The sequence below is a fragment of the Vanessa atalanta genome, chromosome 24, assembly GCF_905147765.1.
Source record: "Vanessa atalanta chromosome 24, ilVanAtal1.2, whole genome shotgun sequence".
In the NCBI taxonomy this organism is placed as follows: domain Eukaryota; kingdom Metazoa; phylum Arthropoda; class Insecta; order Lepidoptera; family Nymphalidae; genus Vanessa; species Vanessa atalanta.
In genome coordinates, this window is record NC_061894.1 from 7,228,215 (window position 1) to 7,253,564 (window position 25,350).

Here is a 25,350-nt window from a genome sequence, read left to right on the forward strand (position 1 = left end):
GATGTCATTAATAATTAGATCACATTATTATATATAATCGAAACTATTTATTTTACATTATTATGTACTTATAAAATTATTGTTATAATAAGTCGTTTAATATTTTCTTAAACTTTAATTAATACTATTTGCTTGGTGGTAGGGCTTTGTCCCGTCTGGGTAGGTACCACCCACTCGTCAGATATTCTACCGCCAAATAACAGTTAAAGTCAAAGTCAAAGTCAAAAATCTTTATTCAATATAGAAGTGCTTACACTTGCTTATTGATTGTCAAAAATCTACCACCGGTTCGGAATTTAGCACCTCGGACCTGAGAAGAACCGGCGAAAGAAACTCAGCGGGATATTATATATTTTTTTTTTTTGGCACAAGGGACATAACATCTTAGTTCCCAAGGTTGGTGGCGCGTAGGTTACGAAAGGAATGGTTAATATATCTTACAGCGCCTTTGTCTATGGGCGGTGGTGACCACATATCATCAAGTGGCCCATATGCTCGTCCGCCAACCAAAGCCATAAAAAAAAAACTATTTTATTTGGCACACTATTTAAGACTTTTAAAAATACATATTCGTACTTCTTTTTTTAAAAAAGTTTGATCTGTCACGAGAAATAATGAGATGATAGGAGATTATTGAAAAATATATTTGTTGGAGAATTATTATATTATAAAACGTGATTTTATTTTGTCATCTTAAACTACTGAAATTACATACAACGCCCATAGATATGGTTGGTTTATTTATCTTTATTCTTACTTTGATTGTAGTAACATATACATACTATTAGGCCGATGAGCTGAGGTCGTTCAGTGCTAAGTAAAACATGTCCACCTTAACCGGGGATTGTCAATGCAATCACAGTTTTCATATTGAACATAATGTTGTACTGAGTCCTGTAGTCCACTATCGATAGACAAACGATACTATATCGATAGTAATGATGTTAGTAATTGTATCGATAGTCTATCGATATTGTCACGTATCAATACTATCGATACTATCGATAGCTCAACATGAACAATACTATTGATACTATCGGTAGTATTGCAAAAACCATTACTTTTAACATAAACTATCGATAGTATTGATAGATACTATCTACTATCGAAATCTTGAATAGTTTTAGAGGTGAACTAACGATAGTCAAACTATAGATATTGTCGATAGTATCTATAGTTTTGATCAAAACGATATTATCGATATCCTGAGTAGTTATCGAGGTCAATTATCGGTAGTGGTGCAACACAGATTCAAATTTTAAATTTCGTGTTCGGTTGTGGAGCAGAACCACGTGTTACTCATGAGATCTACGTTCGCTTATATAAATATATATATATTGTATATATATTGTGTATATATTGTGTGTGTGTGTGTGTGTGTGTGTGTGTGTGTGTGTGTGTTAATTCCTGACACATCGTTCTATCTTCTATAGAATAAACGACATCTTTGCAACTATGTTTAACTAATTTTATATAATTAACTAACCTCTATAATATGAGAACATATTTTTAGTTGTTGTGTAAAAAAAAAACTTGTGTCTTCAGCCTCATTCATTCCTCCTTTAATAATAATACCAAAAAATAAGTAACTCCACGAAAGAATGAAATTCTGTCGTACCTTTGTCGATCTACGACTTTCCTTTGGAGTAGCCTAGCGGGGTGTTGATACACACTAAACCTTCTCAAGAGGCTAAGAAAATATATCCGGAATAAATAATGTAAAAGTATCAAGATGCTTTATATCGATTGGCTTGACTATAGTAGTTGTGCTTATACACGTATACGCAAAGCTTAAAAATTACAGAGGCTCAGAAGCGGCAATTGGAATAAGCGCACATAAGCCTTAATTTTAAATTAATTTAAAGGCGTTACAATGATAAATTGCGAAAAAGACGAAATAATAAAAACTGCATTTCGAAGTTATTTATATGTAAATTTACTGAGGCTTACGTAAGGCTATTTCGAAGGCACATACTGATACACGTTTATCTGGTTATATTATGAAACTATACCCTCTACAAATTAGCTTGAACTTTTCGAAAGATGTAAATTTTTCTGATTGACATAACTTTGCAATGACGAACTTAATGATTTCAAAAATTGTTAAAATATGAAAAAAAAAACCGTACAACACAAAAGCCCCTAAAGAATCAAGCGCTTTCCGAAAATTTTGAGGCTTTTTATGCTTCAAAATAAAATTTAAATTAGGAACACTGAAAATAAAATAGACGTTTGTGAAATGTTACATCCAATTATCTATCTATCCATTACAAAAAAATCTTTATTAAAGATCATTGTTAAGTTATTGTTACGAACGGCGGTACTTTTGGTTGGGGTCTCTTTGACTAGTGATTGGGCTTTGGCTGGTATAACTATTTTTAGTAAAAAATGATTTCAGGTGAAAGGTCTGAATTTTATTTTCGCTTTTCGACCCGTGTTTCTTTGGGAAAGTTGTTTACTTTCATGGTCTGAACCAACTATTTAAATTTGACGGGAGGTCCAAAAAGAACTGTACTAATATTAAATATTGACCCACCGTCGCTTATCTACCCTATGTTTTATATGTCTAGGGCAATAAAGAATTTCACACATAATACACCCACACGATCTCATCACAGTTACAAGTATTTTAAAACGTTATTTTTATTTACTACTAGATATTTTCTGTTTCCCATCACTAGCCCGTCTGTCAAAAAGATTAAGCTAACTTGTATCGGGTTTATAAATATTGTTATATTATTGAATAAAGATTATTACAGAAATTTACTCGATTTGATGTTCGACTTGTTGTTAAATTGTTGTTTTACGTAACAGTTATACGATTAATATGTAGCAAGAGATGCCGAGAATTTATTTTAAAAACAAAATGTACTTTATTCAAGTGGACTGATACAAGCACGGTTAATTGTCATTTTACAGAAATTAAATTAAACGTAAAACTAACACAGTAACAGATTGTAAATTCTACTGAAATAAAACTCTTTTTCACGAATTCAATAAAAGAGATTAATATTAATATCGTTTATAAAATACAATTAAATTTATTTATGTCTGTAAATCATCTGTCTACGATTTATATATTAAAATATTTTTTTAACATAAAATTTGTATTTACGACGCGCTTAAATATAAAATATAGTTTAAAAAAATCTTACCTTACAATTGAACGTAGTAACTTCATTGTAACTGAAGTCGTATGACGTTTTTTCGCGTATTTAAAATGAAACGACTTGACATTTTACGACGGCCATATTGAATACTTTGTATTTTTAATCTGTGCGATACAAGCAATCAAACATTGCTTACAATCATTTTATTTAAGTATCTTTGAGTTATTCTATCTGATTTTTCTTGTAAATATTATCTTCTTGCAGGATTACAAGGATACTTTTCAAAGGATGTCTGACTTCAATGCTTAGTTTTTTTAAATATATTTATGTATTTGTGCATATTCTACTTCTGGTATTAAATTAATAAGATTAATAAAATATGATGTTATCGAATCGCAAAATAACCGGTACGAAACTGAGTAGTTAATATTACGTTGGTAGATAAAATAATAATTAACAATTAAGTTTGTATATTTATCTCGTAATATTAATTTTATGACGTTCTTTAATATAATAATCTACAATACAATGTCTGGCTGCAATACTTATTTAAACCGATAATCAGTTATTTGATACGATGCGCGCCATCTTTTGTAATTCGATTGTACTATGAAACGTTTACGCAAATGTCATTATCAACTGTCAAAGTTTTCAATTTGATTTTGATGATTGGCTTAGGATTATGTAGAATAAGATAGAATTAGGAATAGTGTACAGAAGAATTAATTTTCATTGTATGCTAGCAAAGACTTAGTATACGTTGTTCAGTCTGTATTTACATATTTATTTCGTTAGTATTTACTTTTTTCATGCAATTACGGCCTAAATGATGGATCAAAGGAAGAAGCTTACACACTGATTTTACGCATAGGCTGCTTAATACTCTCCCTCTGTCACGTGGGCGGAAGCTATAATTCTTAATTTGATTTTATTGTAAACATTTGCAATGATATCTCACAATAAATTATGTTCCCCGGCTTCCTGTTACACATTTCCGTCCCTAGCTATGAAATTATTTCCATAGATTGCAGAAAAGTGTAAGGTCGTTGACCGGTGTTACTGACTTCTTTAATCAAAGTGGCCGTCACGTTCGAGGCGTTCATTATCATCAATAAACGATTTAACGAACTCGATTTGGTAATATGATATGCGACATTTGTTAATATAGTAAATATGAAACGCATCAGAATAATTCTTTTCAATTCGATGCATTGAATGGCGACTTTTACTTAACTGATCACACCACATACACAATACATTATAAGCAAAAGTGACATTGCCTTTTATATTTCATAAGGAACTAACTTTTATTTTAACTAAACTTATTTGGCCAATTATAAAATCTACTCACATTAAAAATTGCAGATTGAGTTAAGAATTTTTCATTTTTATTTTGTTGTTTCTGTAAGTTACAATTACTACGATTTTACTGTTCACTAACCAATAGTTTCAAGTATTTTTTGAGGCACGATAAGAAACACATTAAAATTATTGGCAACTAGTATTTAACTTTTTTTTTATTATATGATATAATATCGTGTAAAGGAAGAAAGGGTAAAGTGACAAAATTGTTATTTTAGAAATTGAGGTTTAGTAACTTAGCATTAAAACTCATTATCAATAAGTATTATTTTGTCGCTTCAGCCTTTCTTCTTTTCCATTGACGATATAATAGTGATATAAAATTTCAAACACAACATTCTTCAGGATAATTAAATGAAAAGGCCTTTTTCATTACAAAAGAGTATAAATATCTTTCAATAAAATTATATAAAATCTAAAGCTCATCTGTAAATTTATTATCTACGTCTAGCGAGTGACTTTTAATAACGCTTGCGTAATAGTGCGCGGAGGCTCGAGGCGAGCGCTTGCGTAGAGGGTCTTCGAAGTCGATTTTGTATAACCCGAACTTGGATCTGAAATATTAATTGATATATATGTTAATTTATGAAAATTTATATAAAAATAACTGTAATATAGAAACACAGTTTTACCGCCTAATACATCAATACCTTGCAGCGATATACATTTTAAAAAAAAAGAGCGCGCGATCGCCTGTCAAAGACGGGTTTACTTTTTGGCGCGAAGTATGGGACATGGGTGCTTCGGCTATACTATTTCGGAGTCGTTGAAGAATTGTCATTTAGTTGGTTTTTGTTGTTGATTATTCATTTAAAGTATGTTATTGTTCTTTGTTATTGGAAATAAAGTCAGACAGTATTAGTCTATTCTTTTTAAAATGTATTTTTTTATTTTGGTAAGTATAGTGCATTACTAAAACTCAATACACACACGTAGGTGTGTGTATTGAGTCGTGTAAAAATACAAAATCAAAACGGACATTGATCAGTGGTGCTGATGACGTAGTAGGTAGCATTGAGATTGGGAAAAAATTGGTCTGATTGACCAACATTTTAGAATCTAGTGGTAAGTCTACTAAGAATAACAATAACAGAAGCCATTGCAATAATTTACCTGTAACCATCAGACCATTCGAAATTGTCAATCAACGTCCAGGCTGTGTATCCCGATACCTTGACTCCATCTTCAATTGCAAGAAGGACCTAAAAAAACGATGAATCAAATTTAAATAAAAAATCTTTAATGTAGGCACCTAGCTCTTTGAAATCATCATCATTTATTAAGATCACTTGATGGTACCACCCAACTATCATATATTTTACCACCAAGCAGTGATACTTGGTATTTTTGTGAGCCGAGATGGCCAAGTGGTTAGACGCGTGCACCTTAACCGATGATTACGGGTTCAAACCGAGGCAGGCACCTCTGAATTTTCATGTGCTTAATTTGTGTTTATATTCATCTCGTGCTCGGTGGTGAAGGAAATCATCGTGAGGAAACCTGCAACTTCTAATTTCAATGAAATTCTGTCATATGTGTATCGCCCAATCCACATTGGAGCAACGTGGTGGAATATATTCTAAAAATAATCTCCTCAAAGGGCCTCAGCCCAGCAGTGGGAAATTTACAGACTGTTAATGTATCTATGTAATCTCTTTAAGCAGTGGTGACTGCTTATCGTCAGATCATATATTTTGGTCTCATTTAACAATTATCTGGATCTAAGTCCAGAACAAATCCTTAATTATTATCAAAGAACTTATCTAAAATATCTTAATCATCTACAGCCTTAAGTTTTTGACTTCTTCTCGTATTCTGAGACCATTTCGGGTAAAACTCCTATTTTCCCCATAAAATAGTAGTATTTTTAGAGCTAGAATTATATCTGGGAATTTCTCCATTACCTGTTCCAAATGTTCCTTATAATATTGTACTCGGTCTGGGTCGTCTTCACTGATGTCGTAACTTGCATAGCCATTCTCAGTGATGAGTATTTCAATGTCTCCGTACTGTTCCTTCAGCCAGACTAGCTGACGACGAAGTCCTTCAGGGTATATCTGAAATAAGTACCAAGTAAAACAAAAACATTATTACTAATCCATTTATAAAAGATTTAATTAGCGCCTTAAAGTACCATAATGTTTAGATATTGGGATTTGCCCATCAGTGTCACCAGGGGGCCACTCTACTGGATAACCACCCAATCGTGATGGTTACTTCCAAATTAATATAAAAATTGGTCGAGGATAAATTGTACGCGGACTATCTTCCTAGAGGCTACATCTGACTTAGCCTGATAACGTTTAATTTATCCTTCAGCAGATAAAATTATGGGTTCAGTATCAAATTATAAAAATAAAATATTCTTTATTCAAGTAGGCTCATAAAAGCACTTTTTGAATCGTCTTGTTACTCTGTTGTATTCAATTAAAGTTGCCACCGGTTAGGAAAGTAGATTCTACCGAGAAGAACCGGCAAGAAACTCAATAGTTTCTACTTTCCACCATTTTAATTACAGAGTCTGTCAGTAAGCAATAATTTTTTTTTATACATCCTTAAGTCAATAAATACTGTGTCCATGCTTTTTAATCTTTAGTATAATCTTGTATTGAGAAATAATGCTTTATTTGTCATTCATATGAGCTTTAAATTTTATAATAGTCCAAGTTAATAATATTAACCTTGCAAAACATACTTGAAACATAACATACGTAGTCCTTTAGAATTAGTTTAATTTGGATTGCTAAAAATTTCACTTTTAATTTAAAGGTAGTTGGGAATACGTACATAGAACCAGCTAGTAGCTGCATGTTTCCATTCGGGTCTAACAGTGAGGTGGACGTCAAGATCAGGTGCACCGGCGAATGGCCATGGACCGATGCGATCTCCTTCCTTCGCTTTTTTCACGGTCCTTGAAGTATAATAGTTTAAAGCGAAGAAGTCGTATGTTCCTGTAAAAGGCAAAAAAAGTGTCGATGTTTTATCAAATTTAGCAAAGATTAAAAAAAAAGATGAAATTATTAAATAAATATTGGAAAACATCACATACATTACTCTGATCCCAATGTAAGTAGCTAAAGCACTTGTGTTATGGAAAAACAGAAGTAACGACGGTACCACATACACCCAGACCCAAGACAACATAGAAAACTAACTACATTGACTCAGCCGGGAATCGAACCCGGGACCTCGGAGTGGAGTACCCATGAAAACCGGTGTACACACTACTCGACTACGGAGGTCGTCAAAATCAATAAAAAAAAATTGAAAATATACAATATTTTTCTTGAAAACTATTATTGGAATATTATTAAAATGAAGACTGTTTTCTTATTTCGATACGTAAGTATTAGTCTTCGTGCATTTAAAATATATATTTTTTTATTTTTTGTATATCTATGAACTGGCGAATAGGTTACCTGATGGTAATTGATTATCATCAGGTGGTGACAGGTTAATTATTCCTCATATCAGCAATGCACCACAAAAATTGGGAACTAACATTCTATGCCCCTGTGCCTGTAGTTTCTCTGGACAAAGCCCTACCACCAAGATTTTTAAAGTAATGAAAAAACTCTTTAAGTATTAATGATACCTTTGACGAAATCTATTTCTTCTTGAGTAAAAGGCGGTAATCTTGATTTCGATAAGCCTTCTTTCTTGCTCTTCTCTGCAATTATTTTTTCAATGACTGGCGGCCATCCTCCCTCTTTGGAGAATATTGGATGAGAGAACATACCCACCTAAAATTATTTCATATTGATTTAATCCATTACAATTTATTTTCAAAGAAACATAATCATTAAAATAAAAATAACCATAAATTGTCTCGATGTTTCCGTAATTTCGACGTCATTTTCGTTATCCGGTTCAAGCCACAATATTTGATTTGATAATGACACTTTGCCTGAAAAACGTACATTAATGATTTATTTTAAAATCAATTCAAATATTAAATATTCAAATACATTAAAATTAAAAATTAAAGATGGTAATGTGTGCACGTGAATCCTAATCAATAAGGATTCCATAAAACAAGTAATTTTCCATTTTCTGAATTTTTGTAGTATGTTTTATGTATGTAGTACATCTCGTGCTCAGCGACAATTAGGACTTGCAATGTGGTGTACCAAGTCGTAATTATCTAAGTCCTATAGTAAGCTGAATTCTGTAATATATTTGTCTGCCTCGTTGGTCTATCTTATAAGGCCCACGACTCTTAAGTTGGGGTTGATTTGTGGAAAAACGTGTCTCGTGCCTCGGATAGGGTGTAAAATTATTGATCATGCACTTGGACTCTTGGTTGTGTCGAATTTTCCGTCCGATCATATTATGATGATATATGAGTGAGGAAATAAAATGTCCTGAAAAATTAGCTAGACTGCTTGCGAATGCTGTAGCTGAAATCGATCAGATACGGCACCATCATCGCCATATTTAAATATAACTTGTTTGCAAAGCTCAACTAATCTATTATATTAAAGGATATACAGAATACTCATTTATTCAGCATTAAATTACCATTGTATTTAGGTTTGAACTCTTCATCATATATTCTCCAAGCCTTGGCATGGGCGAGCATAGCGTGCTTGTTACAGAGGTAGTTCCCTACTCCTGCACTAAGAATTCCTGGAGCGTGCATAGCGGTGTTGTAGACTATTTCGCAGAAGATTATGGGTTCATTTAGGGTTATCCAGGTCTTGACACGATCACCGAAGAGCGAGAAGGCGACGCGTGCGTAGTCCGCGAACCAATCAGATACTAGAGGATTTGTCCAGCCACCTGAAGAAATACAAGAATTTAAGGTCCCAAGTAGTTATGCTAATAGCAAAGTATGAGAGAACTTAAAAAGACAAAGTGTTCCACTGCTCCACGAGCAGAGCACGCTCATCCTAATCGTATAACTTAACCGATGATTGAGGTTTCAATCTCTAGAAACAACACTGAATTTGCAAATGTATGATTTGTGTTTTTAATTCTCCTCGAGCTCGTCGATGAATAAAAAAACTTGAATCAACCAGCGTGTTGGATGAACATTTTATCCAGCAATCTGTATTACCAATATATTTTAATCATGCTCTTGAAATACCTAAGTCCTGTAATGATTGCGGCAAGTCCCAATGATAAAGCGTGACAACAGGTTCGATGCCCTTTTCGAGCAAAGCGTCAATCAGGTCATTGTAGAATTTTTTTCCGTCTTCGCTGACAGTATGCGGGAAACCGGATGGCATTAGCCGGGTCCATGCAATTGAAAACCTGCAAATTAAAAAATCATATAAATTTTAACCAATGTTACGTATTAATGCGTTATGACCCCTTCAGATCTTTTGCTCTCGTTTTCTCTATCTCTTTCTATGGCTGTTTTTTTAAAGCATATTTAAATTTATTTTATATATATTGTTTAAATTCACACCGCGTTGTAATAACAATTTTATTTCTCGTCATTTAGTTATTATCGAACTGTTATATTCTGAATTATTTCACAGTTATTGTAAACGTGTGTATTCCTTACTATTATAAAAATAATAGCAGTCAGTCTACCGGTACCGTCGATTCGAAATTATTCCTTCCTGAAGATTTTGAGACAATTTTTAAATCTTCTGTAATTTCTTGAAAAGTTTCTGATTAAAAGTGTAGTATCTGTGAGTTTTTTTTAAAAAAGGCTGACACCAGCCGCGTCCTAACAGAACGTTATTAATTGATTTCATTGATTCTTGTATAATATACACCGGGGTCCCCCCACATTTTATTTTTATAGTATAGGTAGGCAGACAGGCAAATAGACCACCTCGTAGCGAGTGATCACCACCGTACAGAGCCACTGCCGCTAAAAAAATATTAACCATTCATCGAAAATACGTAACCAAGCTTGGGAACTAAGATGTTACGTCCCGTCTGCCAGTAGTTACAATGGCCTACAAACCGGCACAGGAAAATACTAAGTATACCCATTTGGCGGTAGAATATTTAACGAGTGCATGGTACCTAACCAGACGGGCTTGTACAAAACCTTAAGACCATATATATTTAAACTTGACTGACTGACTGACTGACTGACTGTTAAAGACATTTTTGAATCGTCAATTTTGTAAGGTTAATTTTAATTTAAAGCGATTTTTTTAGAAACGATTTCACACTACTAATCATATACAACTACTAACTTTAGGTAAATATTATTGTGTATTTAACTACTAATTAACGGACAGCTTATTGGTGGAAATTAAAGGTAATTTATTTATTATTATAATTACCAGAGTATGATAATAAATTTAACTTTACTCTAAATATTATTATATCATCGATGACCTTTTGTTTGTCCGCGTTACATGTCACATGAGTTATCAGAACAGTTCACATGGTTATTATAAGGCTGAAATGAATATTTATATACTTGTCGCCAGTGGCTTTGCTTGGAGTTCAAGCTTAAAGTAAAAAGGCTAAGCTATCCTTTTATTATATAGCTTATTCCACCACGATGCTCCAATGCGGCTTGGTGACAGAATTAAATTGAAATTAGACACACGCCGGGTTCCGTCACAATGTTTTTCCTTTACCGCCGAGCACGATATGAATTATAAACACAAATTCAGCTCATGAAAATTCAGTGGTGCTTGACTGAGTTTTAACCCGCAATCATCGGTTAAGGCGCAGGCGCCAACTACTGGACCATCTCGGTCCAAGCTTGCTTTGAACCAAATTTCAACAAATTCAATTCATTGAGTTAATTTTAACGATTCTTTACACCATTAATGCTCCTACGACCTTGGAAACTGATATAGTAAATCTCTTGTGTCTGTTGTACCAAACATGATACAAAATCATTTAGACGTCTTGAAGAATTGTGAAAGTATTGACAACTATTTTAGTAGACACGCCTTAAATTTCTTAGTCATTTCTTACGTTCGTCGTTTTAACGGAAATGAGTGTATTGATAATCATGACAATTTTTTAGTGTAACTGAAACGATGAGTAATACGATTTGTTATTTTTTTACGAAATCTCCGAATCTATGATTATTTTTTTTTCCTGTATGATGTAGTGCTGTTGACCCTACTGGCCTTTACAGCGTCACCGGGCGTTATCTATGACACAGGCATTATTTATAATCGGCTTCAAAACGAATTTGGCGGGATTTTTCCTTATTAAGGGGGTAAAATATATAGTAGTCAGTTTTAATAGTGATCACTTTAGCACAGGCATGATTTTTGGAACGAAGTTCTTTTACGCGGCTTATGGTATAGAACTCGTACTAGAAGGCAGAACTCGTCACGTGAGGACAAAGCGTTATGCCCCTCTCCCCCTCTTTCATACCCTCTGTCTCTTTCTATTGTATATGGTTTTATATAAAACTATTATTTACACTTATTCTTTGTTATTGTTTTAATTCACGTGGTGTTTTAATATTATTTTTTTAACTGCCATTTAATTATCTTCAATCGTTGTTAATTTATTTTATTGTGTATGTGTGTGTGTGTTAAAAACAATTGGGTTCCAATCGGGTATCCCACAACATCCCTGGTTTTTATTGTTCCGTACCTAAAGGGTAAAAACGGGACCTTGTTACTAAGACTTCGCTGTTTGTCCGTCCGTCTGTCTGTCACCAGTATGTCAAGAACGGCGATAGCGTGAAATTTTCACAGATGTTGTATTTCTGTTGCCGCTATAACAACAAATACTAAAAACGGAATAAAGTAAATATTTAAGGGGGACTCCCAAACAAAAAACTATTTTTTGCCTATTTTTGGTCGATATCAATAAATGTGTGTACCTACTGTAGTTAATCGTAAATAAGGCATCCACGACACAAGCTCGCTTAGTGTGGACGCCCCTGGAAATCGTGTCCCTGTTAACATTAAGTTATTGCTGGTAATAAAGTATTTTTCATTTTTCACTGTTGTTTACCTTTTTTTTGCGCTCTGGAAAAACGTGTTACGCGCTTCCCCTACGTGATGTTAGGTGGGAGGGTATGTGGGACTCGCCGGTGCCCTGAACGGCGAATGCACTCAGGCACACCGGAATACCCACTAAAAAACCAGCTGTACCCTCTCCGTCTTTCGGCGGGCGCCACAGGATCGCTTATTCACGCTACCGTGACGCCCTGACGGTCGGTTCGCCTATGCGGGCCTCCAACACCTAGAGGGGGTTCTCGGGGTTACTGTTGTTTACCTAGTCAATGGTACGGAACCCTTCGTGCACGAGTCGGACTCGCATTTGACCGTTTTTTTTTTTATAACATGAGCTTTAACCGTATGTAAGTACCAACCTATAGAAATGCAAACCAAGATTGCTTGCAATTTCAACGTCTTTCTTCCACTGGTTATAACTGTCACACGCGACGTCTCCAGAAGACCCATCTATGATCCTCTCAGGGTATCTTCGTATATAGCTGTCCCAGATGCTTGGTGATTTATCTGAAATCAAAAGGTCGTATATAAATAAAACGAATTGATTGTAACAGTCAAAGTCAAAAATCTTTTTCAAATGTAGAATTACATTTGTTTATTGATAGTCAAAAATCTACCACCGGTTCAGAATTTAACACCTCGGACCTGAGAAGAACCGGCGAAAGAAACAAATTGTAGTACAAATTGGTGGTCACTGTTAGGTGGCAGAATTGAAGAGTGACACGTATCCACGCAGGCAGACCTGCACAAAGCCCTTCGGGAACTTATTCTCATAGTCATTTTATTAATGTTACGTATTATATAAAAGTAGTATGAACTACTCACCACTAACGTTCCAGGCACCCTCGACTTGGTACGCAGCTGTTGCTGCACCGAATTTGAAATCAGGGGGGAAATCTCGACCCCCCACCACCGTACCCACAATAAAACTGAAACAAGTTATAAAAACTCTAAAAAAAAGTTAAAAAAAAAAAATTCGACGAGTACAATTTATCCATTACAAGCACAAGTCGGTTACGCTTGTTACGTTGATAGTCTAAATTCAAAGCGTGAAACTGCGAAGCGCAACTATTTATAATACTAGTTGTCGTCTGCGGCTTCGCTGGCGTTTTAAGGGTTTGTCGTAAAGTCGTAAAGCGGTAAATGGTTTTAAACGTAAATTAAAAAATAAAGGAAATATTTTTACAAAGTCCCTAAATTATAAATGTAATTATTTATTCGATTTTTATCTTTATTTATTGTATTTTATGTAGTAGGTAGACAGACAGATGTGATAGGTAAGAAATAATAACCAATGCGTCACCAACCTTGGGAGCTGAGATGTTATGTCCCTTGTGCCTGTAGTTACACTGGCTTACTCAACCTTCAAACCAAAATACAACAATACTAGGTACTGCTGTTTGGCGGTAGAATATATGTTGAGCGGGTGGTACCTACCCAAACGGGCTTGCACAAAGCCCTACCACCAAATGTTATAACTTAATCATTTCGAGTGCAATTCAAATTTTTTTTATATAGAGGACATTTTGTGATTTTATTTTTGACATTACATTGCATTTTTTTATACAAAATTAAATATAAGATAAGCAATTTTGCTTATATATATAACAATTGTCTAGCAGTGAAACATTTACAGGCATAATTCTACTTCGAATTTTATCTTTATTGCTAATAAACCCAAATAATTTTATTACAGTTAGTTGTAATAAAAAAATAATGCCGCGTCACGACTGTTTCTTTACATTGAGGACGCTAAAGGTGTGCGGTATTTTTAATATTATTAAAATCATGTAAAACTTGAGTTTCGAAATTATTTTATGAGCACGAAAGGACCGCACGTTATATAATAATCTTTGCATTTTATTTAAAATATATATTTTTGAACCTTTTTATCGATTATGTCATAATTTCCTCTGCTGGTTATTTTGGGTTTTTAATACAATTTTAAATAGCTTGGTCCGCTGTTGTGTAAGTAAGTGGAAGTGTCCCCTTAGTAGTTAGCCAGTGGAAATGCAAGCAGTCCATTTGAGAACAATTGATACACCGGCTGTGAGTATTTATTTTATACGTGATTATGTTAACTATCACAACTTCTACCGCGTCTGTATGTCTGTCGGAGCGATTTAAACTCAAAAACTACCGAACGGTTTTTTGTGTTTTTCACGGACCGAGTGATTCACGAGGAAGATCTGCGTGTATAATTCATTTATCTTATATATAAAGTGGCTAAAACGATAAGTGCCCGAAAGATGATCCCGATTGGGAATTAAATGGCGCGCGTTTCTATAAAATACATTTGAAGTACAAAAAGTTACGTGAGGTATAATATTGATAAAAATGAATAGGTAATCTTTTATGATTCAGCAGTATGTTTATCAGCCTCCTTGGGATATACTTATATTGTAATGAGATAAGTTTTATTTGACTGTTTTGGGCTTCACGCGAAAACTACGAAACCGAGTAACACATTCATAATAATTTTGTTTATATTTGCATTACACACATAGTTTAAATATAGCACTAGCTAATCCTGAGGCTTGACTCGCGCGAAATTTATAAAACACAAACTTCTACGCCCGTTTTACCCCCTTAGGGGTGGAGTTTCGTAAAATTCGTTGTTAGCGGATGTCTACGTATAAGAAACCCATCTGCCATTTTTTTCAAATGAGCGACAATAATTACAGGCAAAAATGATAAAACATCTCAGCTCCCGAGGTTATTGGCGATGTTATTGGTTTATATTTCTTACAGCGCTAATATCTATGGTGGTGACCACCTACCATCATGTAGCCCATTTGCAGATACGCTCAACAAATATTTTATATATAAAAATCCGACGTTTTCCAAAGTATTTTTAATTTATTTATTAATACTCTTGACTATGATAAAAAGATATAATTGTTCATAAATATTGTGTCAGCCTAATTTATCATTTCAACAGAACAGTAAATAGTTAAATCCCCATAAATACCGACCGACCACCCTAAGCTTACACGCCATTTGAGATAATTTATTTAAATTTTGATAAAAATAAAAAATATCTTTTGCTTAGCTAGCTTTTCAAACGACTTTGAAAGGAGGCTGTTATATGTTTGAAGTGTATGTTTAAGGGCCACCACACTGTCTCGTATTGACAAAAATAATAGTTTGAAGAGAAACAATATTTGCGGAGGTCAGTGGTGGAACTCCTTGTCCTCCACCAGGAGACTTTTTTGTACATTTCAAAATCGGTTCGATTTCTAAGTTTATAAAGTTATATATAGTATACTATATAACTCTTTTTTGGGGCAATGTATACGTTTTTACAACAGGATCCCAGAAAACGTTCAAAATTATTCAATTATAAAATTCAAAAGAGTCGTTAAAGAGCGTTTGTGTGCTAAAGGATATTACAACACTAATGACTTTTTAGTTGACTGCACACCTTGGGAATGAAATGATCGCCTCCAGGCTGTTTCAAACAACTAATATATACTTATCATTGTACCTACATGGAAAATGGTTAAAAAAAAATGAAAAAAAATATATCCCGCTGAGTTTCTTTCGCCGGTTCTTCTCAGGTCCGAGGTGCTAAATTCCGAACCGGTGGTAGATTTTTGACAATCAATAAGCAAGTGCAAACACTTCTATATTGAATAAAGATTTTTGACTTTGACTTTGACTATATATAAAGTTATATATAGATTCTATTCGATTGTATTCTGATCCAATTTCGACTATTTTACACAAAAATATTAATTCTTTATAATGGTATCGATACATTTCGTATTCTCAACTGGATCGGCATGATCTAGTATCGACAGAACCGCAATTAAATCTTTGTGTAAGTAAAATAGGACAACAACTTAATTAAAAGGCCAACGATTCAATTGCAATAAAATTACATTTTGTTTGTAGAATTGCCCCCAGGTTATGTAATCGCTCGTTTACTGACATTCGACCACTACGCGATAACTTTAAGGTCAAATTATTATTTATAATAGTATTAATAAAGTATTAATTTTATATATTTACCCCAAACGAAATAATCGAGGTAAAAATAATAACTTAACTTTTTTTTTTATTTTCGATTTTTAAAAAAACCGCTTTTTTTTAAAGTTTAAAGTTTAATGAAACCGTTTAAATTTTTTTTAAATAGTAATTTATATAAAAGACGTAGGCGACAGGGGCCAATGCCTTGCGATTGAAGGGGCCTCGCGTTTCCAAAATCTGGACATTTTTGGACAGTCGAAGATTGTGGACTTTCAGACAGGATGTATTATATATCATTGTATTTAACTAACATAATGTATCTTGTTATGTACAATGTTATGATTAAAAATGTAGGGTACTTTTTTACTTTGTTAAATAATAAAGTAACATAGGTGGGTGTGTAAAAAATAGTGTGTGACAAAATGAAGCTATAGACGGAATTACATGGTTAATGACAAACTCCTGTGTTTTCTTCGTTCATACGAACATAATAGTGGCGACGTATGGTAAAAGTGATCAAAATGGATATAAAAGCAATAAGTTTTGACGAGTTTAATCCGGACACGGCTAATTGGGACAATTATATCGAAAGGTTAAAATTCTGTTTCGAAGCAAACGGAATCATCGTGGACAACGTGAAACGTGCTAACTTTTTTACAGTATGTGGTTCACGCGTATACGAAACTTTACTTGCGTTAATTACGCCCAGGAAGGCGATCGATGTGACGTTTACGGAGATAGAAACTATATTGGGCAAACATTATAGTCCGAAACCCAATGAAATATCAATGTCTTTCAAGTTTTACAAACGCGACCAAAAGCGCGGGGAATCAGCATCGTCATACATAGCTGAACTGAGAAAACTAAGCTCCGGGTGTAACTTCAGTGACTTAGAAAGAATGCTACGGGATAGACTGGTGTGTGGAATGTGTGACAGTAGGTTGCAATACGAACTATTAAAACGAGAAAATTTACAATATCAACATGTGGTAGATGCGATGTTGTCATCTGAAAGTGCGGGACGTGACGTTCGAATAATCCAAAGAGCAGCGTCTGCCAGTGTTATTTCAGACCTGCCGACACACGCCACGACACCCGAAGGCGACGCCCCGGAACCGATGGAAGTTAATGCAGTGCAAATGACACCTAATTTAAGAATGTGTTTTCGTTGTGGTAATCGGCACCCGGGAGAGTGTCGTTTTATTAATGCTGTGTGTAGGTATTGCAAAAAGAGAGGACACATCGAAAAAATTTGCATTAAAAAGAAGAAGTCTACTAACAGAAATGTTCATTACACAGAAGAGTGTGACGACTATTTAAATGGCATTTATAATGTTAAGAGCTCAAGCCGCATCCCGCCATTTGAAGTTGAAGTATTTTTATTCGACATGCCTGTTCGCATGCAAGTGGACACAGGAGCTAGCTTCACCTTAATTAATGAATACACCTGGAATATGCTTTGTAAACATCTGCCGTGTAATACGCTGCAACAAGTTCAGTTATGTCTACGAACATGGAATGAAACTCCAGTACACATACTCGGACGGGTTACAGTACCAGTACAGTATAAGGACATAGAGCAAAGCTTAGATGTTATTGTTGCTAAGGGTAGCGGACCAAATCTTCTTGGGCGTGATTGGTTGGCTCCACTTAATATAAAAATAAATATCAACTTTATTTCCAACGAAGATTTTTTACAAATGGACAGATTAATTACAAAATATGAAGAAGTATTTAAGGACGGACTAGGCAGCTACCGTGGTCAGCCAGTCACTATACATACTAAACCAGGGACAAACCCAAAATTTCTTAAAGCTCGCCCTGTACCATACGCAATCAAAGCGCGAGTGGAAAAAGAAATAGACAGGTTGGAACGAGAAGGAGTTTTGAAGCCTGTATCTTTTTCAGAGTGGGCTACACCGGTAGTACCTATTTTGAAAAAATCTGGTGAAGTTAGACTGTGCGGAGATTATCGTAGTACGGTCAATGAAGCGACAGAATCTGACACTTATCCAATGCCGACGGCTAGTGAAGTTTTTGCGATAATAGCTGGTGGTAAATTTTTTACCACTTTGGATTTAGACCGAGCCTACACGCAGGTATTGGTGGATGATGATACAGCGAAATTGCTTACATTAAACACTTCTAAAGGCCTTTATACGGTACATCGATTAGCCTTTGGGGTTAAAGCCTGCCCCGGAATCTTTCAAAGGTTAATGACTTCGCTACTAGCAGGAATACAAGGAGTAGCAGTGCTGATTGACGATATTATAGTTTGTGGTCGTACAATGTTGGAAATGCAAGAAAGGCTTGACATGGTGCTAAGTAGAATCGAAAAAGCTGGACTTAGATTAAATAAAAATAAATGCAAATTTGCAAAAGAAAGAGTAGAATTTTTAGATTTTGTTATCGACTCTGAGGGAATTCATCCAGCACCGAGTAAAGTTGAGTCAATATTAAACACTCCGGAACCGAAAAATAAAAAAGAGCTACAAGCATTTCTTGGGCTTTACAATTTCTATGAACGGTTTATCCCACATAAAGCTACAATACTAGAGCCTTTACATAGGTTATTAGATTCATCACGGTCTTGGAAATGGTCGGATTTAGAGCAGAAATCATTCATAACAGCAAAACATTTACTTACTTTTGATTTGACTCTTGTACATTATGATGAAAATAAGCCTTTGATACTCACTTGTGACAGTTCGGAATATGGGGTAGGAGCGGTCCTATCCCATGAAATGGAAGACGGTCAAGAACGATCTATAGCCATGGCATCTCGGACACTGCATTCATATGAACGGCGATATTCACAGATTGATAAAGAAGCCACCTCTATTATGTTTGGTATCACAAAATTTCACAATTATCTTATGGCTAGGCGTTTCCGCATAGTTACCGACCACAAACCGTTACTTGGTATTTTTGACCCGAAGAAACCAATGCCGAAAATGCTTTCACCTCGTTTAACTAGAATTGCCATCGCTTTAACTTCTCATAATTATGAAATCGTATATAAACCGGGATCACAAATCGGTAGTGCGGACAGTTTAAGTAGATGGCCACAACCGGTTCCAGAGCAACCTGAACAGCAATTAAGCGACATTCTTTTAATGGCTGAAGCACCTGAAGATTTTCCCTACGACGTCCAACGTATTGCTTCTGAGACAAAACGAGACAAGACATTATCCCGGGTTATGAACTATATTCAGCGCGGGTGGCCTGATAAACTTAATGATACAGATTTGCGTCCGTTTTGGTTACACCGCACAGAGCTTTCATTACAAGACGATTGTATACTACTGGGTTGTCGTGTGGTAGTACCAGAGTTACTTCGACAGGCGGTGTTAAAAATGTTACATAAAGCACATACTGGAATAGTGCAAACCAAAGCGATAGCTAGGAGCTATGTGTGGTGGCCTTCTCTCAGTGAAGACATCGAAACGTTAATTGGCAGTTGTTCTAAATGTTTAGAAAATCGACACATGCCGTCAAAGAGTAGTCATGAATGGATAACACCTTCAAGACCATGGTCGCGAATACACATGGATTTTGCTGGGCCATTTCATAATAAATATTTTCTTATAATTGTCGATTCGTATTCGAGATGGCCTGAATTGTTTATGGTTAATAACACTACGTCGGCTACAGTAATTCGGCTTTTGAGATCATCATTTTCTACACACGGATTATGCGAAACAATAGTATCGGATAATGGCACATCATTTGTTTCAAATGAAATGAAAAAATTCCTACTTGCTAACAATATTCGACATGTGACCACAGCACCATATCACCCAGCTACTAATGGATTGGCAGAGCGTATGGTGCAAACAATAAAAGATAAACTCAGAAAAATGGATGATTTGGAATGGGAGATAAGAATTCCCAATTTACTATTAACACTTAGAAGTACTCCTTGTACCACAACAAACAAAAGTCCGGCCGAATTGTTAATGAAAAGACGTTTGCGCACATTATTAGATACTTTGCATCCAGACAATATACAACGTAAGAAGACTGAAGAACAAATTACTAAAAATAATGAAAAGAAAAACAGGGAGACTAATGTGGAAGAACAAGTAATGTTTAGAAACTACAACCCCAGTGGCCCAAGATGGCTACCAGGAAAAATTATTGACAAAAGAGGCCCATCAACTTACAGGGTACAGACAAATGATGGTGGAGTAATTACAAGGCATATAGATCAACTAATCAAAAAAAGATCTATTACTACACATCCGGAGAAAGAGGGAAATGTAGTTAAGAGTACACAAAACACGGATAACACAGTACATGAAGAAAATAAGGAAGGAGTAAGAAATAGTCAAGAATTTGATAGAATAATTGAGATACCAGATGCTAGCGAATGGGAAGAGATGTTGGGGATTCCATCTACTTTTTCTGATAGTATAGGAAAAACAAGAAATAAATTAAACTAGCATTCTAAGTTACCATATCAAAGACCCTGAATTAATTAAATCCTATTTATCTAAATTTAATTGAAAAACTTGTTCTTTATGTTAATATATATAACATTGTGTACCAAATTGTGTTGATTCTTAACAGTACTTTTTGTAAATTAAATGTTAATCTTAGGGGGGAGGTATGTTATGTACAATGTTATGATTAAAAATGTAGGGTACTTTTTTACTTTGTTAAATAATAAAGTAACATAAGTGGGTGTGTAAAAAATAGTGTGTGACAAAATGAAGCTATAGACGGAATTACATGGTTAATGACAAACTCCTGTGTTTTCTTCGTTCATACGAACATAATATATCTCAAACACCAAAAAGAGTGAATAGTCAGTTTCTTGCTGGTGCTTCTTTGTAGAATATACGTTCCGAAACGTTTGTAACTTTACTTTTAATAAAGTTTTAAAATTGACGATTCAAAAGTGTTTGAATAAATAATAAAATATTTTAATCGCAATTACTTATATATACGAGTACAAAATATTCAGAAAAAATAATGACACTGAAAATTTAATCCCTGGACTAAGACGACCTTGCCCACCTAACATTTTGATCTAACCCTGCCCCTGACTTTATATTTTATTTTATTTATTTATTTAAATACTTTATTGTACACCACAAATTAAACAGATTAGCCTTATAGTAAGTGTATATAAAGAAAAGATGGAACAACCGGCGGTCTTATCGCTTTAAAGCGATTTCTTCCAGACAACCGAGGTGATATGGAGTAGTAGCCAACAGAGAGATGGTAGGTGGTGTAAAATAGACTACATACATAGATACAAATAATATAATACATATATAAACTACTACATACATATAGCTAGGTACATAAATACATTTATACATACATATATACATAAAGTCATACATAAATATATACAGATATATACAAATAACAAATAGTATCTAGTCGCCATTCAGTGTGAGAGTGTGAGGTAATAATTAGTAACTTTAGTTTTAAATAATGTTAAATTTTATACAACATTTAAAAAAAACCTAAACGTACGTCAAGAATGGATTGCTTGTATGTACGCCGATTGTTTTTAAACAAACCAATAATATATCTAAATCTAAATGGTAAAAAACAAAGTCGCTTCCCGTCGTGCACGCTCATCTAGGTGATTCTGAAACTCATATTTCGATTCCACATGTGGATTTTTTAATAAAAACTATATTTGGTATTCAGAAACTCGAATTAAAGATATACTAGCGCCACTTTGTGAGATTGTAAGTAATACGAACTAATTTTCAATGAGAACTGTATTATTTAACATTAATTTATTTTATATCTTTAAACTACGCAACGGATTTTAATGCAGTTTACATTAATAAACACACGCACAATAATACACGCATATTATGGCAGAGAAAAGCCGAGAATTTCTACTTCCCTACCGGAAAGAAACAATAATTTTTCTTATTATGTTTGTTTTTGTTTTTTCTTATCTAAAAGTAGCGTATTTATTGTACCCGTGTAAAGGGACGTGTTAAATAGTTAATTATGAACATGAATTAATTACATATATAATATAGATATGTGCGTAATACAAGATATTTTTTAATATAAGCCTCAAATACAGTAAAAGGCACTGAGGTTAATTTCGATAGATTTTTATGTTATTTTTTTCCTTAGTAATATACTTAGTATTAAATTATAGGTAAATTGCATTCCATCCAATATTTTCCTTTGCTTCAGCTTACATTTAAAATAATACGAATTATTAGTTTTTTTTAACTATTATTTTTTTATTGTTTAGGAACACCATGATCACCACCGCCGATACAATGGCGCTGTAAGAAATATTAACCATTTCTTACATCCCCAATGCAGCACCAATCTTGGGAACACAACATTACTAAGAACTGCTGTTTGGTAGAATATCTGATAAGTGTGTGGTACCATCGATACGGACCTGCACAATGCCCTACCAAGTAAATCATAATCTAGCAAATTTGAATTACAATAATATCACTTTGATTATATTGCGGTTAAAATTACTATCTTAATTCTTACTATTATTCGCTTGTATTTAAATACAAGTAGTAACCGCGGCTTGCCCGCGTTTCAGGTGTTAGTCGTCAAGTGCTAGGTCTATAAAAGCCTATCTCCTTGGAATTAAAACTTGCTTCATAACAAATTTCATCAAATACGGTTCAGTTGACGGTGAAAACGTAACAGACAGAGTTACTTTCACATTTATAATATTAGTATATAACAGGCGATAATAAATAGAGGGCTGATATTAGGAAGAATATGAAGATTATTTATCTTACTATTATTAACCCGCGACCCGCCCCGGCTTCCGGGGTGCAATACTGATACTAAATATACAAAGAAATGTTTTACAACGTTCACAGTTTTTCAGACTTTAGAAAATACAAACCGCTATGTCTCTGCGTTTTAAGTCTGTAATATCTTCGAAAATTTTAATTTAAATTACATGCTGTGAAGGGAATTGATCTATATTAAATTGACAATGTATTTAAGGTACTCATTTGGGTTCATTCTTTATTGCTTAAAATCGCTTCAAAAATAAGATATTATATCTCTTAAAAAGTCAAGGATAAACATGGTTATTGTGGTTTATCCCTAAAGGTTAAATAATTAAATATACCACTGTGGACATTTTTGAAGACCTTGTTAAGGTGTACAATACTGTAGTACATTATTTTGATCTATCATATAGGGTTCAAGCATCGTTTGCAATGTAAACGCAATAAATGTGTTTATTTACGACATCACTTAAGCGACTTCTAGTCAGAGTATTTGTACTATATTGTGCATGTATTATACATATAACCGTTCATCTGGAATCCGTTGTGTAATTTTAAAAATCTAAGCATACACAGGGACAGACAGCGGTAAGCGACTTTGTTTTATACTATGTATTGATGATCGGTCCCCGCAGACGTAGTTTTGCCATATTAAAACACCTACGGCACTTGTTAAATATAATGTTTATTCCCTCAATGCGATTCAAATTAGAATGCAATATATTCTAAAAAGAGTTACACCAGCTAAAGAGACCTCAACCACCAGCCAAAGAGACCCCAACAAAAAGGACCCCGTTCGTAACAATAACTTAACAATGATTTTTTGCTATCGATATTTGTAACAGTTTAACTGCCTGTTTTTCGTGTCCCATCCAACCGATGTAACGTCTATTATTTTCAGTGTTCCTATTTAAATTTTACTTTGAAGCAATAAAGAGTCTTAAAATTTTCGGATGACGCTTGAATCTTTAGGGACTTTTGTGTTATATGTATTTTTTTAAATATTTTTACAATTATTAAATTAAGAAAATATTATGTTCGTCATTGCAAAGTTATGTCGATCAGAAAAAAATACATCTGTCGAATAGATCAAGCTAATTTGAACAGGGTATAGCACCGGTTCGGAAAGAAAATACCCCGACCTGAGAAGAACCGGCGAAAGAAAGCCAGCGGTTTTGTTTTGTCAATTTGTAATTGTTTACACATATATCACAATGAATTATTCAGGAGGCGCTTACATTCCCAAGGTATCAACGATAAACTCACTAATTGCAAAATCCGTTGCACACAAAAGTTCCTTTACATTTTTTTTTATTATAGACTAGACTAGACTATTGTCGTGATGAACGTATTTTTTTCTTGTAATATAAAACATACATGTTATGATTTTATTTGCACAGATTATATTAATTAAGTGTCATATAAAAAATCATGTCCTAATTAAATATTATTTTAAAACATTCAAAGAGTACATATAAAAAAAAACGCAAATTACTAAAAACGATATTTAAAATCGCTTACCTTATGACAACTGTCCTTAACCAACACATATTGAATACTGACAAGCTCCCTCAGAATCCGCTTTGATAATAGCGCTGTCTCCATTATCTATAGCGAGCTATTTATAAGAATTAGTACATTTATATCCTTAAGCATAATCATTTTGGACAGTCGGCTTCATTTAATTCTCAAATAAAAAATAATAATCAGGAATTAAAACAGACATTTGCTCCAATCAATTTGTTCAAAAAATTCGAGTAATATCATGGCAAAACTCTCATATTCACAATTCAATGAAAATTCTAATGTGTTTTATAACAATATCTTTAAGTTAATTAATACGGAATTTAATGCAACATTTACTTTTTAAATTTTATGATTAGGCGACTGTGGAATTCACATGAATAGGCAAAGGTTGTATGAACTTTATAGTGGAAGATCATACGACCGGTCTTTTTCAATAAATTATTCAAACGTGTATGTCATACAGCTAAATCATTGCACATAAAAAATATATATTGACGCACCTGATAAAAAAATAAAATGACATGGAAAGTTATTAATTGCGAAACTGGAAGAGTCAAAAATAGCATCTCCGAGTTTAGCTTATCGATTGATAAAAAAATTATATTCATCAAGCCGGGATGTTGTATGTGTTGGATGTTGGTTGTTTTTGAAAAATACTGACGTTCCAATTTCGACTCCTAATTCACTAAATTCCTCTCCTACCGTTGCTGAATCATT

The 25,350-nt window shown here is 34.0% G+C and overlaps 1 protein-coding gene across 1 annotated transcript; it reads right to left on the bottom strand.

Annotated features, from left to right (window-relative positions):
* Window positions 1-4,622: 4,622 nt before the first annotated feature.
* Window positions 4,623-24,689, bottom strand: LOC125073469 (myrosinase 1-like). The gene is made up of 11 exons (XM_047684316.1): window positions 24,628-24,689; window positions 13,202-13,305; window positions 12,736-12,883; window positions 9,562-9,728; window positions 8,994-9,254; window positions 8,291-8,379; window positions 8,068-8,215; window positions 7,260-7,423; window positions 6,377-6,529; window positions 5,586-5,674; window positions 4,623-5,026 (listed from the first exon to the last, which is right to left on the bottom strand). Exons 1-11 carry the CDS (start codon window positions 24,654-24,656, stop codon window positions 4,888-4,890), a joined length of 1,491 nt encoding a protein of 496 aa, XP_047540272.1. The 5' UTR covers window positions 24,657-24,689; the 3' UTR covers window positions 4,623-4,887.
* Window positions 24,690-25,350: the final 661 nt, after the last annotated feature.